The sequence below is a fragment of the Podarcis erhardii genome (genome assembly GCF_964252035.2).
Source record: "Podarcis erhardii genome assembly, chromosome: 7".
NCBI classification, from domain to species: domain Eukaryota; kingdom Metazoa; phylum Chordata; class Lepidosauria; order Squamata; family Lacertidae; genus Podarcis; species Podarcis erhardii.
The window spans coordinates 28,584,445-28,603,800 of record NC_138511.1 but is presented as its reverse complement, the minus strand read 5'-3'; the positions used below and the strand labels follow the sequence as shown (position 1 = coordinate 28,603,800).

Here is a 19,356-nt window from a genome sequence, read left to right as displayed (position 1 = left end):
TCATTTTGATCCACCAAGCTCCGTACAGTGGTACCTCAGGTTACAGATGCTTCAGGTTACAGACTCCACTAACCCAGAAATAGTACCTCAGGTTAAGAACTTTGCTTCAGGATGAGAACAGAAATCGCATGGGGGCGGCGCAGCAGCAGCAGGAGGCCCCATTAGCTAAAGTGGTGCTTCTGGTTAAGAACAGTTTCAGGTTAAGAACACACCTCCAGAACAAATTAAGTTCTTAACCCGAGGTACCACTGTATTGCCTCAGCTAGCTGGCAGGAACCTTTGAAAATTACTTAGGAAGCTGCCCTAATGTTACTTTAGAACAAGGAGAGGCTCACCTGTGGTCCTTCCAATACAGTATTGTTGTTTGGGTTTTCTAAATTTGTTTTATTTCACGTGGTTTGTGCATCGCTTGGTTGTGAGGGGGAAATATCAAAAGGGCTTTACAGGAGGAATAAGGCAATGGCACAGAAGAACAGCTATCTAAACTGTTCAGAAAATGAAATCAATGATAAGCAATGCCGGCTGTAATCTAATCTGTTGCACCAGCTAAGGTGGGGGGGGGGGGTAAGGACTTGTGATGAGCAGACATCCCCCTCCGCTGCAGAGCGACAACAGCATTGTTCTGCCAGCTAGGCAGGTTTGTGTGCTTCCTGCAGGGGCTTAGGGACAATTCCTGCACCGGTTTGATTTCCCTGCTCCTCCCTGCCGGGCCAGTTTGAGCTGTGGGTGCACCAGTTGCTGCACTCCTCCACAACCAGGGTTTGGACTGCTGTGTTGTATGATGAGATACAGTTATATCAACCCCACTAGCAGATTGCTCCCATGGACACCTGTATCTATCTACCTATCAATCCTATCCATCTCTCCACCCCTCCTTTTCAGGGAGTTGGACTAGAGGTCCCTTGGGGTCCTTTCCAGCTCTCCAGTTCTGTGAGTCTATGATCCATCTTCCTTCCTTCCTTGACCCTCAGTCTCCAACATGAGCAGCCTGGTTCCGTGGCCCCTTTTGCAAATCAAGTTTATTGAGCCTCCAAGGCTCGGGGTTCTTCTTTCCCACCTCGTTTGGTCACCTGAGACTTTTCCATGTGCTCTGGTGGGGGGAGGCGGAGAGGTGAGGGGCATGCAGCTGGCATGTGGTTGGCATGGTCCTGCATCCTTTGCCTTGGTGTGGCTGACTCTGAAGTGCATTTAACCTGCAGTAGGTGCCAAGGGTCCTCGGCTCAAGGCTGGGGTTCCCAGCATCTGATGGTGGCCCATCAAACTCCACTCTTTGCCGCAGTGTCTTCAATTTGGTCCGTCTATCTAAGTAAAACCAACCAACCAACTTGCTTTTCCTGAAAAAGGACCCCCTAATAGACAACACCCCCCCCCGTTTACTACAAAGCACGATACTGCAGCGTTAAATGCCTTACATGATCACTCGGTGGTGTAATGTGTGAGCATCATACCTGTGGCCTCTGCCATTGAGTCGATCACACCCTTGTGTTCCTTGTGGTTCTCTCACTGCCCGCCACATGAGCTGGAAACTGTAAGTGTCTCTATCTCCTCCCCCCTCCAACCACTTTCCCGTTTTCCCCTGCCCCGCTGCACCCCACCCGCCCTACCCCGGCCTGCGCAACTCCCTGGGAGCGCCAACGTGTTGCGCCACCATTACACCACGAAGGGACATGTAAGGCCTTGTGGCGTGTGCGAAACCCGGGCAAATGTAGAGGACGGTCCTGAGGGAGCCCCTTTGCCCTCTGTTCTTTTCTGCCCTGCCGTAGCTTCCCTCCAGCCACCAGGAAGGCTGGCGCTACTCCCATGCCCACAAGGCTATCCTGGGGCCCTTCGGGGAGCTCATGACTGAGGAGGACATCCTCTACCTGGAGAGGCAGATCGAGAACCTCCAGGTGATGCACAAGGTGCAGAAGGTGGAGACCCAGCTGGAGCAGCTGGAGCAGGAGCTACAGCAGCTGCTGCCTGTCTCAGCCGCCTTGGCGAAGGAGCACTTCACCGTCAACCCCAAGCGCATGCAAGGCCAGGCTGAGGACCTCCCGGCCTGGTGCAGCAAGATCTCCACCCTCCTGAAGAGCATGGCACTCCTCCTGGCCACCCTGGGTGGGAAGGCCATTACCCTGGCAGACATGGTCACCCCGCAAGGGCCAGAGCAGGCGGGCAGCATTGCTGCCCTGGGGGCCGCACCACCTCTCAAAGAAGGCCCCTCCAACATCACTCGGTCGCAGTCCTTCAGCTGCACCCGGGAGGAGGTGGAGAAGGAGATCATGCAGTGGGGGGTGTCGGTGAAGAACCTCAAGGCCAATTATGAACTGCACATGCAGGCACAGATGCCCAATGCCATGCCCAGCCGGGTGTACAAGAGGAAGCGGTCCTTGCCGGTGGGGACAGCTCAGTTCACTCTTGGCCGAGAGCCCATCTTGGAAGAAGACTACATCACTGGCATCGAGCCGTTTGGTGGGCTCGGGGAAGAGGAGATCTCCACCATGGGCCTGGAGCCGCCCATCCCTCTCTCTCATGCACCTCTGCTTTACAGCGAAGCGGGGGTCCTTTTCCCGAAGCAGGCTGACGTCCCGTGCGTGGCGGGAGACCCCTTTGGGGAGGCACTGTTCAGCCCTGACCACATGACCCGCAGCCTCCCAGTCCAGACAGAGTTGAGCTGCGTCCAGGATTACATCGACATGCGGAAGGAGAGGATCGTCTACCTCTTCCTGGAGCACTGGAAGAAGTGGACCTTCACGGAGTCGGTCAGGCAGGCCACGCCCAAGAGGAAGATGGCCGCCTCTGATGCTGCAAACACCAACTCGGACGGAGGTCGGCTGACGCCCTTGGGGAGGAAGCCCAGCGAGGACGACCGGCTGCTGTATTTCATGAAGCAGCGGCAAGTGGTCGGGAAGCTGATCGCCCACTGGAGGAGCATCATCAGCCAGGTGCCCACCAGGCAGATCCGCCGCCTGAGCCGCACCAACATGCTCTACTGGCCTGAGCACTTCCTGCCCCACATCAGCGGCACGCCTGTGGCCTACGACAGCCTCACCTTGGACCTCTTCATGCTGGGCTACTTCCAGCTGTTGGAGATGAGCATGAGCCGCGCAGAGCGCAAGTTCCGCCACCTCCTCTGCTATGAGATGTTCGACCGGCTGGGCAGCCACAGCTGGGAGCTCATCCGCCACTTCCACAAGGTGGTGATGGAGGAGGTAGAGGCCGGCAAGAGGGACTGGCTGGACGGCTTCGAGGACCTCAAGCAGGAATTCTTTGGTGACAACCTGCAGCCCGACCAGGCGGCTTCCGCAGAGCGGTCAGCGGTGTCATCGCCCCGCCCACCCTCCGTTCTCTCCCATCAGGCGTCATCCCAAACATTGGTCAGCAGTGTCCAAGAGCCCAGCATGACCACAGATGAACTGACCCCAGCGTCCCTCGACCCCAAGAGCAGGAAGAACTCGGTCCAGCTCGTTTCGGAGCTCGGGGAGTTTAGCAACGAAGACATTTGCCGCTATATAGACCGCAGCTTCTCCTTCTGGAAGGAGAAGGAGGCTGAGATGTTTGATATCTGAGGGTGTTTCCTGGGAGGGTGGAGAGAGGGCATGCGCAGAGAGATTCGGCCCCAGTTTTTTCCATGCAAACTCAGAGGCACACAGTGCAGACTGCCAGCGCCACTGCGGCCCAATCCACCTTTGTGGAAAGTGATCTTGGGGCTGCTCTCAAAGGCGACAACTTTATTCAAGCCGGTGGTGGGAGTGAGGAGGGGGCTGAGGACGCGGGGGCCCTCAGCGAAGGCCTTGCCGTGTCTTGGCGAACAGAGGCGAGGGGCCAGAGGTGCGCTTCGCCTTACTCCTATTGGGAGAACGTCTCCAATTCGTTGAGAACCCACTGATTTGCATTATTCAGGGCAGGCGTAAATAATGTCTCCTTGACCCATCATGTAATTAATACAAGGGATTTGCTACCACGAGGTTGGTGGTGGCCAGTCTTGGGGAAAGGACCAGACCAATTTTTACAGAGAGAGAGTGGTAGGTCTGCCAACCTCTGCTGATCACAATGGCTAAACATCAAATAAGGTCTTTTGTCTAACTAGCTCAGTTTGTCGACACTGACTGGCAGCATCTCCAGTTTCAGACAGGGGTCTATTTCCCAACCTGAAGGTACCCTGCCACTGAGCCATGGTGCTTCTAGTCACATTCCTAGAGCTCTGTGAGTATCTGGGGAAGGTTGTCATCATCATCTCAGCTTCCCAGAGACACCTGATTGGCCACCGTGGCAAACAAAATTATGTCCTATGTGGACCATTCGCCTGGTCTAGCTGAGCTGCCCCTGCAATCCTTTGATGCACCAGACCTTGGTCCGCCTGGTACGTCAACATGTTGAGACCCAAGACAGACCAGCAACAGTGGGGTCACACATATGGTCATGGTCAGTACACAGTACCCCTGAATCTGTGCAGAATTGGCTTCAAAGGCTCATTTTCTTTCAGATCAGTAGGAAGAGCAGACATCATATCTACACTACATGTCCCCTTCCTGCTCTTCCCCTATGACCAAAGATATGAGGGAAGATCAGAGCTGAATAGTCTAAGGCACAGAATATCTCTGCATTTATTCATGATTTGTTTCCCCCTTTGCTGCATTTATGAATGAGAATATTATTATGAATTAAATTTATATGCCGCATATCATCCAAAGATCACAGGGCAGTTCACAACATAGAAATAAAAATGAGAACGCAAAGTACACAATAAAGCAAACACAAATCAATAACACACACACACACCCTTCAAAAAAAGGTGGTAGAGCATGAGACTCTTAATTTCAGGGTTGTAAGTTTGAGCCCCACATCAGGCAAGATTCCTGCATTATAGGGGGTTGGACTAGATGACCCTCGTGGTCCCTTCCAACTCTATAGTGCTATGATTCTAGAGTGTTAATCGAACCAAGGCCTAGTTACAGAAAAGAAAGGTTTTTTGCCTGGCACCTAAAGATACGCAATGATGGTACTGGGCAAACCTCCCTGGGGAAAGCATTCCACAAACTGGGAGCCACTACAGAAAAGGCCCGTTCTCATGTTGCTGCCCTCCAGGCCTCTCATGGAAGGGGCACGTGAACGATTATATGTGCAGCTTGATCTATTCGCAATGCGAGGGCTCAGGAGGAATGGCCAGCAGGGAGGAGGAACTACTGCCCCTCAGCATCTGCCGACCGAGGCAGCTGACCTTGTGCTTTGCCCAATGACAGGGCCGGCCCTAATGTCAACCATCAGTTGCTTTCCAGGGTCTCAGGCTGAGGCCTTCACTAGGCCATGGTTATCTTTCATTATTTTGAGTGTAAGAGGTTTGGTAGCCCGCTCCTTTAGGAAACTGTAATGCTGAGTAGTTGCAGTAAGTCAAGGAAGGGCAGATTTTAGTCTTTGGTGATCTATTCTGAGTTTTACTCAAGCCCTGAGAGCCATCAGGCAGAGCCAGGTGCAAATATACTCTTAGAATTAAGGAACGGGATATCCTTGAGCATGGATTTCAGTACTGGAACGCACAGTCTTCCGGTCACACAACACCCCTGATTCTCTCCATCTCCCTCCAAAAAGCGTTCTTCATCTCAGCAGCCTAATTTAGTATAAATTTGCTATTATCGGACATCTGGGAGTCAGAGTCCTTGCTGATCTCCTGCAAATCACTTAGAGACCTACCTTTAGATCTCAAATCTACTACCTGCCCTAAGCAACCTATTCTCCATCTGCACTGTACATTTGAAGCAGTAGCGCTTTAAACAGCCATGGCTTTCCCCAGAGTATCTTGGGAACTGTAGTTTCTGAGGGTGCTGAGAGATGTTAGGAGAACCCTGTTCCTCCAGAGTTCCCTAAGGAGAGCACTTGATTGTTAAGCCACTCTACGGGAGTCTCCGCATGACTCTCAGCACCCTTCGCAAGTTACAATTCTTGGGATTCTTTGGCGGAAGCCAAGACTGCTTAAAGTGGTGTGAGACCGCTTTAAATGCATGGTGCAGATGGGGCCCTAGACTGAGCCTGGCTCTTGCTCTCACTCCACGAGAAGAAGGAAAAGCAACTCTCGAGTAGCCTGTTTTATTCGACACGCTTCAAACATTGCAGTCTGTACCGTTCGCAATGTTTTCATTATTCAGTTAGCAATAGTGTGATTGTTTGTTTTAAAGTAAGCAGCATTCATTGCGGGGAGGTGTGTGATATGGATCAGGAGGGGGCCTTTAACCCTTTGCCTCCAACCACGGTCCCAATCCAAATCAGACCTTCCCGCAGCTATTTCCATTCTTTTAAAAAAATAAAAAATTAAAATACCCACAGCCATGTGCATAAATAACATCGCATCTATTTGGCTGTCTGTGGTTTGTAGCACAGTAGCAGCAGATCGCTCTCAGCCCTTGAAATCACCTGGAAACAGGGTCCTAGAATTTCCGACCGCAACCCCCCCCCCATCATTGAGTGTGCGGTGGTGTCCTCATTTTCCCCGCAGGAATTTATTTATATCTCAGAGAACATCGCAAATAACCAAATCATCACTCGGGGAAGTTTGGGCAATCGAAACACAAACAGATGCATCAACCTCTCATTCTGCTTGCATGATCTTTGAGCTGTGTGATTTTGACTTGTGGCAGAAGTGGCATCTTCTGATTAGCTCAGTGTGTTGATCTGCAAAAGTTCCATTCCACTTCCCCCTTTGCTTGTCTCTGTTAGCTCCAGCTAGTGCAATAGGGGGGAAACAGGGGGGTTGAGGGTTCAGTGGGGGGCATGTGTGGAGAAATTTTAGGATTAGTGTGCCTGTTGTTCATGGGTCAGTGTTGTTTTCTCTGATACTGAAGTTAAGAAATAAAGTTCTCTCTTGCATGGAAGGAATTGAGCATATCTATTCTTGTTGGCAGAAGACTTGCTCAGGCCATGTGCTGGATCTTCGTACGTGTTTGTTTAAAATATCTAAATATCCCCTGCCTCTCTACATGAGACCAGGCCTCACAAGAAATTGAAATTTATTCATAGTAATCATCATCAAAGTCGCCACATTTTTTAAAAAAGGAGTTAAAAGTGCAGAATCCAGATTTCTGCCAGTAACAACAATGACAGCAACTCTCCTGGATTGGTCCAAAGATCCATTTAGTTCAGCCTTCCACAGCCTAGTGCTCTCCAGATGTTTTTAGCACAGCTGTGCTGACTGGAACTGCAGTGCAGAGCATTTAGGGGGCAGGCGGGTTTATTTTATTGAGGTTTATTTATTGCATTTATATCCCAGCTTTGTCTCCAAGGAGCTCAAGATGGCATAGATGGTTATCCCCTTCCTCTTTAAATCCTCACAACAGCCCTGTGAGGTAGGTTAGGCTGAGAGGCAGTGACTGGCCCAGGATCACCCTTGATCATGGCCGAGTGGGGATTTGAACTCTGTTCTCTCCCAGGTCCCAGGACCTCTCTGGAGGAAGACTGTTCAAGTACAGTGGCACCTTGGTTCTCAAACGTAATCCGTTCCGGAAGTCCGTTCCAAAACCAGAGCGTTCCAAAACCAAGGTGCACTTTCCCATAGAAAGTAATGCCGAATGAATTACTCCATTCCAGGCTTTTAAAAACAATCCCTAAAACAGCAATTTAACATGAATTTTACTATCTAACGAGACCATTGATCCATAAAATGAAAGCAATGAACAATGTACTGCAGTCACACGATCAATCAATCAGTTGCTGAACTGGGTTCCACACAGTCACAAAAACAAACTAAAAAGAGCCGCAAAAACAAAAACGCAATATAAATAGCAAAAACAGGCAGACCTCAGCGTAATACTCAAAACGGAAGTGTGGCACTCAAATCAGAAGCGTAACACTCAAAATGGAGCATGTTCAGCTTCCAAAAAAAGTCCGCAAACTGGAACACTTATTTCCGGGTACGCAGTGTTTGGGTTCCAAGTTGTTTGAGTACCAAGGCATTTGAGAACCAAGGTACCACTGTATGCCAGTGGTACTAATGGAATTCTAATAGTTTCAAAATGTGAATGGATGAGAGACCTTACCCATGCAGTACAGTGATGAAAGGAGAGCAGAAAGTATAAGGCAATTACTTGTATAGAATGCAACAGAGATGAGATCCAGATCACCTAAATATCTATTTTACCAGTGCCATGTAATGGTGATGGTGGTTTCCCCACACCCTTTGTATAGTTTCTTCATGCCTTCCACTAAGGGAAAAGCAGACATATATATTTGATCCCAGATCTCTTTAGTCCTAGTTTAGTTTGGTCCTAACTGAACCACCTTCTGCCTGTCCCCGGTTGTTTGCTGTGAAATGCAACTAGTTAGTAACACAAGCCTCTGCTGAGACATAAGTGATTTCTCTCCATGTTTTGCAGGGGAATCCCTGCATGCAGAAAACTAGCAATTCAAAGGCTAGAACCCTGAATGCTTAGCTTTCAGCAGGCAGAGAGTTTTGTTTTGCCTAAACCTCTCTTCTTGAATCTGCAGCACAGATACTACTGCAGAGGGAAGAGATGACTTTGCATGCAGAAAAAAACCCATAATTGCTAAGAAAGTGTGAATTGGCCTCACTCAAATATGCAGAAAGAAGCACTGGCTGGATTTGATCCCAAGGCCACATAGAGATGAGGGAGAAGTTCGTGTTCGCCTCATTGGCCCTTCCTGAAATGATGCACCTGCTGAAATGTGCCCATTTTTCCAGATATGCACAAAGTCGCAGTGCAGTTTTCCCAGTCATGCGAACAACAACAAAAAAAAGATTCATATGCTGGGGGGGGGGGTGCACAAAAATTAATAGGTTAGTGAAAGCTACACACAAAAATGCATTTTTTGAGAGAAAATTGCTTTGCAAACATGTATGAAGAGAAACCTGCGCTCAAATGCTGACGAGGACACTAAAAATAAAACAAATCCCAAACTGATGTAGAAATGTGAAGAACTGAATTTAAGATTGGGGGGGGGGAGTTAGAGAGAAACTGAAATTGACCTGTTTGCCCATTCCTCCAAGGCTGTTGAGTCCACTGGCTCTTGCTGGTTTCTGTTCCTACTGAACTGGCGTTCTCCAGCCCAGAGTGGATTGCCTGGAAAGAATTCCCTCATGGATAGGAACATAGAAAACTGCCTTCTACTACGTTGATTTGTCAAGCTCAGTATTGCCTACTCTGGCTGAAAGGGCCTCTGCAGGCAGCCTTCCCCTGAGCAGTGGCCCCACAGATATTTCTGAATTCTCATCAGTCCCTGCTGCGGTCTGGGATGAGGGGAAGTAGAGAACAACTTCTGGAGCAGGCACCGAATTGGGAGAATTCGGTTGGTGTTCTAAACCACAGGCCCAAAGGAGGGCTTGTGGTTGGGTGCAGGGATACTAAAGAAGGATGGCCAAAACACCATAGTGATCAGTTCTAGTGCTGTGTTAAAAGAAGGCATAGACTTACAGCAAATCAGCTTGCCAGGTCTCCCGGCATAAAGGGACATAGGATGAACCCCGCAGCAAGGAGATGGGTTGTCTGTCCCAGGTCTGTAGAGCCTGGGAGACCTTGCTGGCAGACCCTCGGCAAGTGTCCCTATTTTCCAGGGACAGTCCCAGATTTACAAAGCTGTCCCAGTTTCTGATTTGATCCCAGAATGTCCCACTTTTCCTTAGGATGCCCCTATTTTCATCAGACAAATATTGGAGGGTATGGGGTTATGTGACCCCCCCCCCCGCCAATGAGATAAGTAACTATGCTACCTTTAGAAGACATCTGAAGGCAGCCCTGTATAGGGAACTTAAAAAAAAATGTTTAATGTTTTACAATGTTTTTATACATTTTGGAAGCCTCCCAGAGTGGCTGGGGTATAAATAATAAAATTATTATTTTACTATTATGGAATAGTAAGGTAAAGGGACCCCTGACCATTAGGTCCAGTCGTGGCTGACTCTGGGGTTGCGGTGCTCATCTCGCTCTATCGGCCAAGGGAGCCGGCGTACAGCTTCCGGGTCATGTGGCCTGCATGACTAGCCGCTTCTGGCGAACCAGAGCAGCGCACAGAAACGCCGTTTACCTTCCTGCCCGAGTGGTACCTATTTATCTACTTGCACTGTGTGCTTTCGAACTGCTAGGTTGGCAGGAGCTGGGACCGAACAATGGGAGCTCACCCCACCATGGGGATTCGAACCACCGACCTTCTGATCAGCAAGCCCAAGGCTCTGTGGTTTAACCCACAGCGCCACCCGCATCCCTTTATGGAATCATGGAATAGGATGTCCCTAATTTCATCAGAGAAATGTTGGGGGGTCTGTGATGGTTTTGGACTCCTTCTTTGGTAGCCCTGCACCCAACCACAAGCCTTCCCTTGGAACTGCGTTTCAGAACAGTTACCCATGTGAGAAAAGGATGCTGGACTAGAATGGGCCGGATCCAGCAGAGCTCTTCTTCTGTCCAGGGTTCCAGACAGGAGCCTTTCCCAGGGAAGCTGGGCTCTTCAGTGTGCCAAGCATGTCTTCTATTGCTTCCCTGGAAAAGCTCTGTAAAAGTAGCCTCTCCCCCCTCCCAGCCCCTCCAAGCAACACTGGCCTCGGCTGCCCCCTGGACTTGCAACTTTACCAGCCAATCCTGGCTCTGTACCTGAGTCCAGCCATAGCCTCGTACGACCTCCAGTTCCTACACACGTATAAGCCCCTTTATCCTCTCAGCAGTAAATCTCCCAGGAATTTAGGTCCCACCTCTCTGTGGGGGCTGAGCGCTAAACCCCCTCGTGCTCACTGGGCTCTTCCACCTAAGCGGCTTGCCCTGGTGGGATTCCTGATCCATCTCCATCTTCTGCTCTTTCACTGTGGTCCTGTTTCCACGATCCCTGACCCCACTGTCAAAACTGTTCTCCAATCTCATCTTAACTGGTCTCTTACTCTTTCTTCATACCCACCCATGCCAAAAAAAAAAAACACCCCGTACTACTGTAGAGGATCTGCTGTTCTTAGAGAATCATGTTGTTTTAAGGCAGCTAAGAAATGACAACTTGTAGTGTCGGGAGGGAAAAAGCTTGGATGTGATTCCTGCTCTCTAGAAAGGTACATCGCTCCCTCCCACTTACATACACATTTGCCAATTCATCCTAGACCTCTTGACAATCCCCACTCGCCTTCCCCTAGTTATTGAGGGCTGAACAACACAACACCAGCACAGAATATTGTCAAAAAAGGCTGAGAAACTAGGTGGGATTTTTAAGGGGGAAAGGGCATTTGTCTCAGTCCATAAAGGACTTGGGGCACAGGCCCAGAACTAAGAGTAGGGGTGGGGATTTGTATGTAAAAGCCTAATTCGCCTTTTCTGAAACACAGCCATTCTTCAAAATTCTAACTTCTCCGAATTTTGCAATGCATTTCTCCAGCCAAGTAATGTGTGCAAAATCGCACATGCTAGGGTAGGGTCTTTAACAACGCATAGCTAGATAGAGAAAATAACTTTTTAAATAAAAAAATGCATGGTATTGGGATTAATTACTTCTCTAAAATGTGTATATTAGGCCAAGTTGTACACACAAAAATTGTATATTAGGAGGAATTCGCACTAAAATGCTCGTGAGTTTTCATGAGGGTTAAATGGGGGGGGGATCACAAACTGACTGAACTTCAGATTAGAAAAAATGAGAAACTAAGAGAAACCAAGATTTGCCTATCCTGACCCGTGACACAAATTTGCATAACATTTGCCTATGCTGATTTATATGTGCAGATGCAAATTTTGTCCAAGTTTTAGAGGGGTGCCTGCCTTGTAGACAAAGGATTTTATTTTATTTTTTAAAAGCTTTCTAAAAGAAGAAGGACCAAGAGTTGCCTTGGGTACCATCTAGAGGGAATATTTCTTTCATTGACTAGCCCAGGCTTCCTCAAACTCAGCCCTCCAGCTGTTTTTGGCCTACAACTCCCATGATCAGGGATGATGGGAATTGTAGTCTCAAAACATCTGGAGGGCTGAGGTTGAGGAAGCCTGGACTAGCCAGTGCTAGCCATACCCACAGAATGGGACCAAATATGGCACTTTTTAAGAGAGCATAGAATTCCTTAGTCACCTGCACCTGCCCCAGTCAAACGGAGTGCAAAGCCTCCAAATATTTTTTAAAACAAAAACAACAGAGGGTTTACAAGACTGGGAGGTGGAGGTGTGGATAAGCAGTTGACGTTTCAGGCACTGTGCTGACCATAGAGCAGCTCACACCCTTAACAGCAAATTCATCCTGATTCCTTCCATTTGTTGGAGCAAAAACTGATGTTTTTCTACAGGGACGTCTAATGCTTTCTGGTGGTTCTCTCACTGTGGGAAAGCATGCAAAGGCAGGGTTACCTGGCTGGCTGGTTCCCCATTGTGAAATCTTCCTGGAAAGGCTGCCATGCCTACAGCAGCCCCCCACCCAAAGGGGAAGTTGCTCTGACCAACTTATCCTGGAAAAATTATTTCAGTGTGCAAACCCCTTTGCAAATAAGGTCCGTGCACAAAGTTTTGCAAGGAGGTTTTGCGGTGTGGAGAGATGGGCAAAACCCCCTGTTTAGATCCTTCTTGAACTTTTCCCCACCTACCTCCTTTCTGAGATTCCTTTCCAGTTCCAGTGGCCCTGAGTTTAGCCACAAACGTGCCAGAATGCAGGAAGTGTTGGCAATGGGGCAGAGAAGTCCAAGGCACAGCTAACACATTCCAGATCTCTGGCAGAACTTGGCAGAGTTCTGTCCTAAGGCGTCTCCACTTAATTGCACCAAAGTGAAGCGACGTCCAGTGGTATCTCCAAAGCAGCAGCAAGGCATAGAATTCCCTTTCCCAGCCTGAGCTGGTTTTCTGAGTGCGAGGGTGTGTGTATGTGTTATGCTTTCACCTTCCTTCTTTGCTACCTAGTAGAGAGGTTAACAGCCAGATTTGTTCTGCAGCCTCAAGAGAGCTTCCTAACCAACAGAAAAGTTGATCAAAACAAATGGATCTTCAGTGCTTTTTCTACCCCGACCCACAAGCCCATTCCATGGTTTCTGTAGCAGATTACCGAGGGGAGAGGGTCTGCATGCTGTAGTTAAGTAAGTCTATCTCCCTGTTGGGTGCCAGATATCAGCACCCAGAGCAGATATCCGTTGGAGAATGGGTGGCAAAGGGGTTCACCTGTTTTGCCCATTGCCATTAAGGCAGTTCTTATGTCCTGCTGCCCCCACCAATCCCTGCTTTCCCCTGTAAGTGTTCCAGGACAAATTCAGCTTCCATGTCCCCTTCCTCCCTTCTGGGGCCACAAAACTCTTCCAGCCAGCCTTGGAGCTCTGGAACGGATGCACCTACCTTCTCTGCTCTATCTCTCTCTCTCTCCGGCCTCCGTTTCCCTTTCTTCCAGCCCTTCTTGCAGGCTTGAGCAGAAGGAAAACCCTCAGCCACCTCTTTTGCCTTGCAGGAGCGAGAGGAAGAGGCTCGACTGGCCACCATGCCCGCCTGGCGGAGGGATATCCTGCGCAAGAAGATGGAGGAGGAAAGGTGAGCGCAGGCTCCAGGGGGAGGAAACGCAGCTCAAGGGATGCTGTCGGCAAGGGCATCCTTTATTGATTGCAAATGTGTGCCGCCTTTTCCTCCAAGGAGCTCAAGGTGGTGCACAAGGTTCTCCCCTTCCCCATTTAATCCCCACAACAACCCTGTGAGGTAGGCTAGCCTGAGAGGCAGGGACTGCACCCCACCCCCAAGTCACCCAAGTGAGCTTCGTGGCTGAGTGGGGATTCGAACCCTGGTCTCTTCCAGCTCCTAGTAGTCCACCACTCTAACCACAGCACTGAGCAAGCAGCTCAGGAGTAACAATAGAGGCTGCAACCTGGCTGGACTTGCAAAATAGGAATCAAAGATCATATCCTATATGGGCTGTTGTTAAGGTAAAGGTAAAGGGACCCCTGACCATTAGGTCCAGTTGTGACCGACTCTGGGGTTGCGGCGCTTATCTCGCTTTAGTGGCCGAGGGACCCGGCGTACAGCTTCTGGATCATGTGGCCAGCATGACTAAGCTGCTTCTTGTGAACCAGAACAGCGCACGGAAACGCCATTTACCTATAGGGTAAATATAGGGTACCTATTTATCTACTTGAACTTTGACGTGCTTTCGAACTGCTAGGTTGGCAGGAGCAGGGACCACGCAACAGGAGCTCACCCCGTCACGGGGATTCGAACCACGACCTTCTGATCGGCAAGTCCTAGGCTCTGTGGTTTAACCCACAGCGCCACCCCGCGTCCCGGGCTGTTGTTAAATTGGTGCTAAATTGTTAAATTGGTGCTAAATTGTGTTTTCAGCATGGGATGGTTTAGCCACATTTTGGAGATGGTAGGTGGGGAAAGACAGCAGGAGGGGAAGGTAGCAAGCCAGGCAAGGCCAATCTCTCCTGCAGCTTCTCACTGGCCCTATTTGTTTTTATTTATTATCCATACTGTGGGTGGAAAATGAGGAAAGTTGGAGACCTGGGACAATAGATGGCTGCAGGCAGGTTCTCAACCATTGGAAGGGGGTGGATTCTGTACATGCCTCGGGCATATTAATGACAACACTGCTGTGGTTTCTCTTAAAAGTGGAACAAGCCAAAAATGAAGAGATTCATCCATGCTTGTTTTTGAGTAGATGCTTATAGTATTACTCTTATAAATTTGGGATCTAACGGGTGCATTTTCTTCTTCTTCTTCCTTTTCTTCTGCAGAGAGCAAAAGCGGTGAGTCATTACTTTCGTGACCGGTTCGGAAGTGTGGCAGCTTAAGGATTGGCGAAAAAGAGGGCTCAGATTTGTTTTGTTTTTATTTTTAAAAATTATCAAAACTATTCAACATACAATATAATAAAAAGTGAACAAATTGAACTAATCTAAATAAGCAGCATCAACAACAACAAGAAGAAAGAAAAGAGAAAGGGGGCAATATAATATAATATAATATAATATAATATAATATAATATAATATAATATAATATAATATAATATAATAATAAAATAAAATAAAATAAACCCTCTCCCAAAGGTAGACCTTAACCCTTGTCTCACACAGATGGGGGGGGGCAGACCCTCCCAGCTCCCACTTGGGAGCTTCCCTTTCTTCCCCCAGCCTCCCACCCTGGGAGATCTCCCCTTCCCTGCCTCTCACACAGGGCCTTTCACCTACCAACCATCCTCTTTAACCCAGAGAAGAGGACATCAGAAAATAAAACAAAAGCAAAAGCATGGGAGATAAAAGGAAAAAGTGGGGGGGGGGTTACAAGAAAAAAAAATCACAAAAAATAAGAGAGAGAGAGAGGTGACAAAGAAATAAGGAGGACTTGTGGTTCTCCGTCTTTCAATTATGTATATTAAGGTTATTCAAAGTATCCAGCTGTATTCCAGGATAATATCCAGCTGTTCGTCGTTCTGCTAGGCAATGTTTCCCCAAACTTCAACCTCAAACACCCCAAGTTTCATTCATTCTCCTTTCCACACAAAAAGTCCAAAAAGGGGCTCTCCAGTTCTTAGTATTGCTCAGTGTCAAGAATAGTCTTCCGACCGTCTGGTATGTTGACTTTATCTAAAATAACAATTGAACATCCATTATTAGGATAATAAGCCATAGTTAATCACGTGTTCTGTATTCATTAACTCTGGGGTTTCTTGATATCCAGAAAATGGCAATTCAGAAGCATTACTGGCCTCTGGCCATGGAAGCAGAGGATAGCCATCATGGCTAGCAGCCATTGGTTGCCTTCTTCCATGTGCTTGCCCACTCCTCTTTTAAAGCCATCCCAGTTGGTGGCTGTCACTGCTTCCTGTGGGAGGGAGTTCCGCAGTTCACCTATGTGCTGAATGAACGGGCATTTTAGCTTTGGTGCCTCCCAAGCCTTTGGTAACCAGCTGAGCCTCCCCTCCCTTTTCCTTCCCAACAGAAAAGAGGAAGAAAAGCTGCGGCGAGAAGAGGAAGAGAAGGAGAAAGAGCAGTCAGAAAAGCTAAGGACTCTTGGGTATGATGAATCAAAATTGGCGCCTTGGCAAAGGCAGATCATCCTCAAAAAAGGAGACATAGCGAAGCACTAGGACCTGGGCGTCCTTCAATCTGCCCACCTGCCTGGTTCCGCTGTGCTTGGAGATGCTTCCATCCTGTAGATCTCAGACCCTGTGAGCTGTTTGAGAGGAGGAGGAGGAGGAGGAGGAGGGATGTTCCTGCCCACCCCTACCCCACTTCCTGTTTCTGGGCTTCTCTCTCCTCTCAGCAAAACCACACACACACCTCCTTGACCTATGCCATCTCTCTCCAATTGCTCGTTCCCCCAATTCTTCTTATTCATTTTGTGCCCATTTTCAGACCAGCCCTACCCCCACCCCTCAACGTGAAGACAGGCATAACATTCTTAAGTTTTGCTGGAAGTGATGTGAAACTATGCCCTAAAATATAATGTACCGTTTTCTCTCCTGGAATGAAAAGAAAGAAATAAAAACCAGAATGCCCATGTACCAGTTTTCAGTGTGTCGGGAAGCACCAGGGATGAGCACTGACTGGCTAGCACCTGGGACTTCACCAACCCTGAGAAACGTTTTGCAACTTGTTAGTATTTCTGAATTAATGTTCACAATGCCTTTTTAAGAAGCATTTGAAGCAGGGAGGTGGGTGACATACTGAAAGGTGGGGAAGGATGTGCATAAATTCACTTGTGTGTAAGTCAAGCTGAAACTGATGTCACACTTTGGGGGAGGGGGGAAACTGGCTGTCCGGAGTGTTATGTCTGTCTTCACCCTAAGGCTAAGTTGAATATGAAATCTAGCCACATGGCAACCTTAGCAACTTACAATACCCTCCACCCCCACTTGGCTGGTATGATATCAACTGCTTAATGTCCAAATGTCCATCTGTGCAATAAAAAAATTTCTCCAGATTCGTCCGTTGCTGCTGTCTTGGCTAACCCTAAGACCTAAGAGGGCTGGACTAGATGACCCTCTTGGTCCCTTCCAATGCTATGATTACCTTCTATTCTGAAAGGGGGCATGGCTGAACAAGGTTCTTCAGCATCCCGTCAAGTTCTTTGACCTCTCGCTCTTAGCTTGCAGAAGCAAAAGAATAACCACTGAAAAAATGAATCGAGAGATTCTGCAAGCTTGCTGCATTTGCATAGTTTAAACAGGTTGCAGAATCTGGTGTTCCTTGATGCAGAAACCGGATGAAGAATGTTTTAAAGCTCTGTGTATCCTGTGCATGTTTACTTGGAAGGAATTCCCATTGTCTTTATGAGTACTTATTTTATTGGCAAAGGAGAGGGTGTTGTTTTTTTTGGCAAAACAGCGCTCAGGCCCCCTTCTCCAGGATGGATGGGCCACAGCCCTCTTTTTATGTCTGACGTCACCCTTTCTCTGCCAAGATAATCTGTCTGCTGCAAACTGACCCGGGTAGCTTAAAGTATCATGCAGAGCAGCGTTCCTCAAGCACCCTGCCCTTTTTGTAATAGAACCTTGTAGACAAAAGGTTCTGCTGGTGCACATTTTATTTTGCAAAGGGAAAAGGGCATTTCTAAATAAAAGGGTTACAGTTTGAAATGTACATCCCAATAATTTAGATGAGTTGAAGCAAGAAGTTCCTTTAGCTGCCATATTTTCATTAAAAGCACAGCAGCTTCAGCAGCGCTCTGTAGATTTTCTTCAAACTCTTCTTTTCTATATGGCTGTCCACCTCTGAGGCCTCTGAAGGTTGGGGATTCTTTCGGACCCAGAATGCTGACCTTAAGGTAAAGGTAAAGGGACCCCTGAACATTAGGTCCAGTTGTGACCAATTCTGGGGTTGCGGTGCTCATCTCGCTTTATTGGCCGAGGGAGGCGGCATACAGCTTCCAGATCATGTGGCCAGCATGACTAAGCTGTTTCCGGCAAACCAGAGCAGCGCACGGAAACACTGTTTACCTTCCCGCCGGAGCGGTACCTATTTATCTACTTGCACTTTGACGTGCTTTCGAACTGCTAGGTTGGCAGGAGCAGGGACCGAGCAATGGGAGCTCACCCCGTCGCAGGGATTCGAACTGCCGACCTTCTGATCGGCAAGTCCTAGGCTCTGTGGTTTAACCCACAGCACCACCTGTGTCCCCACAGCACCACCCGTGTTGACCTTATCAGCTGTTAAAAAGCAAGTCCCTCTTCAAGCTGGTCTTTCCTTCATTTTTTCTCGCTTTTGACCTCTCCCTCGGGACGGAATCGCTTCTACACAGACTCCCTTCTGCTTTCGCTGATACAACTGCAAGAACATTTTTATGCCATCCTGGTTGCTAAAGGGTGGCAATTAAGAGGGAGTGGACTGGGTAGATGTCTGTACATATATGAACCAGCCAGAATTCCTTCCCATGCCCCTGTTGTGTGACTCACTTTGCCTCCACTGAATTCAATGGGACCTAGGGATAACTAACCTTCTCTGGATCCGCCATCAAGGGCCTATGAACCACACACAAAACAGGCAGCTGTCATTCTGGACACAGAAGTAATATTTAATAACCTAGAGTGTATCATTTCCTTTTTATTTTATTTCTTGAAACTGAAATAACGATGCCATGGTGGAAAGGGTTTTTGAACAGAGGGGGAGCGGAAGGGAGTCGTAGGCAGAGGTGTGCAGCATTTTTTTTATTTAACAAAATGTATATACTGCTCAATTGTTCAAAACAAAACTCTAAGCCCAGGAAGTTTAGCATTCAACCAGCACCCAACTCCAGTGTTTGCTTTGAAGGAGTGGCCATGGCAGAGAGCTGGTAGTCTCTAGTTCAAATTTGAATGACAATATTCTCAACTCAGCTTGATGCGTCTGCAGTGCCTGGTTGCTGCAACCAGCAGGGAATTCTGAAAATGGCCCTGGAAATGTAGCACCAGAAAAATGGCAGAGAACTGGGTGTTTCATAAATAGCAATACTGTAGCATCCTGGATTTGGATGGCGGCCCTCGAATCCCAATTCGCTGCTCGTGACCGGAAATTTGAAAGCTGGAGGATTCCCAACAGCTAGCTGTCTATTCTCTTCTTTCTATGCATAAAAACACAGGAAGCCAAACCTTTGGGTCCGCCTAGCTGACGGGCAGGAGGGTCTCCAGCAAGGGTCTTCCCAAAAACCCCTAGAGATGGCACCTAGAGGGCCCCCCCCATGCAAAATATGTGCTTGAGGGTTTACCACCAGGGCATCTGGTGTGTACAAGTTGCTGGACTAGATGGGCCATTGGCCTCATCCTGAAGGCTGTACTAAAGTTCTTATGCTGAGCTCCCTCTGGCCTACAGACACACAATTTAGTCTGCAGATAGACCACCACTTCTCTTGACAACCCTTATGAACATCACCTGAGGTCCTTCTCTGTGGGCTGGCTCAGAGAGAGTTTTAAGGCATGACAGTGAGGAACAGGGCCTTTTCTGTGATGACCCCCCCACCTGCAGAATTCTTTC

The 19,356-nt window shown here is 48.4% G+C and overlaps 2 protein-coding genes across 2 annotated transcripts in view; both read left to right on the top strand.

Moving 5' to 3' along the window:
• The window catches only part of ESPN (espin), a 116,552-nt gene extending 99,721 nt beyond the window's left edge, over nucleotides 1-16,831 (top strand). Inside the window, exons 12-14 of the mRNA XM_081870915.1 lie at nucleotides 13,366-13,445; nucleotides 14,642-14,653; nucleotides 15,848-16,831. Of these exons, the coding sequence (XP_081727041.1) occupies nucleotides 13,366-13,445; nucleotides 14,642-14,653; nucleotides 15,848-15,995 (240 nt within the window). The 3' untranslated portion in view covers nucleotides 15,996-16,831. The remainder of the gene's footprint in view (nucleotides 1-13,365; nucleotides 13,446-14,641; nucleotides 14,654-15,847) is intronic.
• Nucleotides 578-3,548, top strand: LOC309347152 (espin-like protein; the record flags this gene model as incomplete). The annotated part of the gene is made up of 2 exons (XM_081871492.1): nucleotides 578-637; nucleotides 1,764-3,548. 2 exons carry the CDS (start codon nucleotides 578-580, stop codon nucleotides 3,546-3,548), a joined length of 1,845 nt encoding a protein of 614 aa, XP_081727618.1.
• Nucleotides 16,832-19,356: the final 2,525 nt, after the last annotated feature.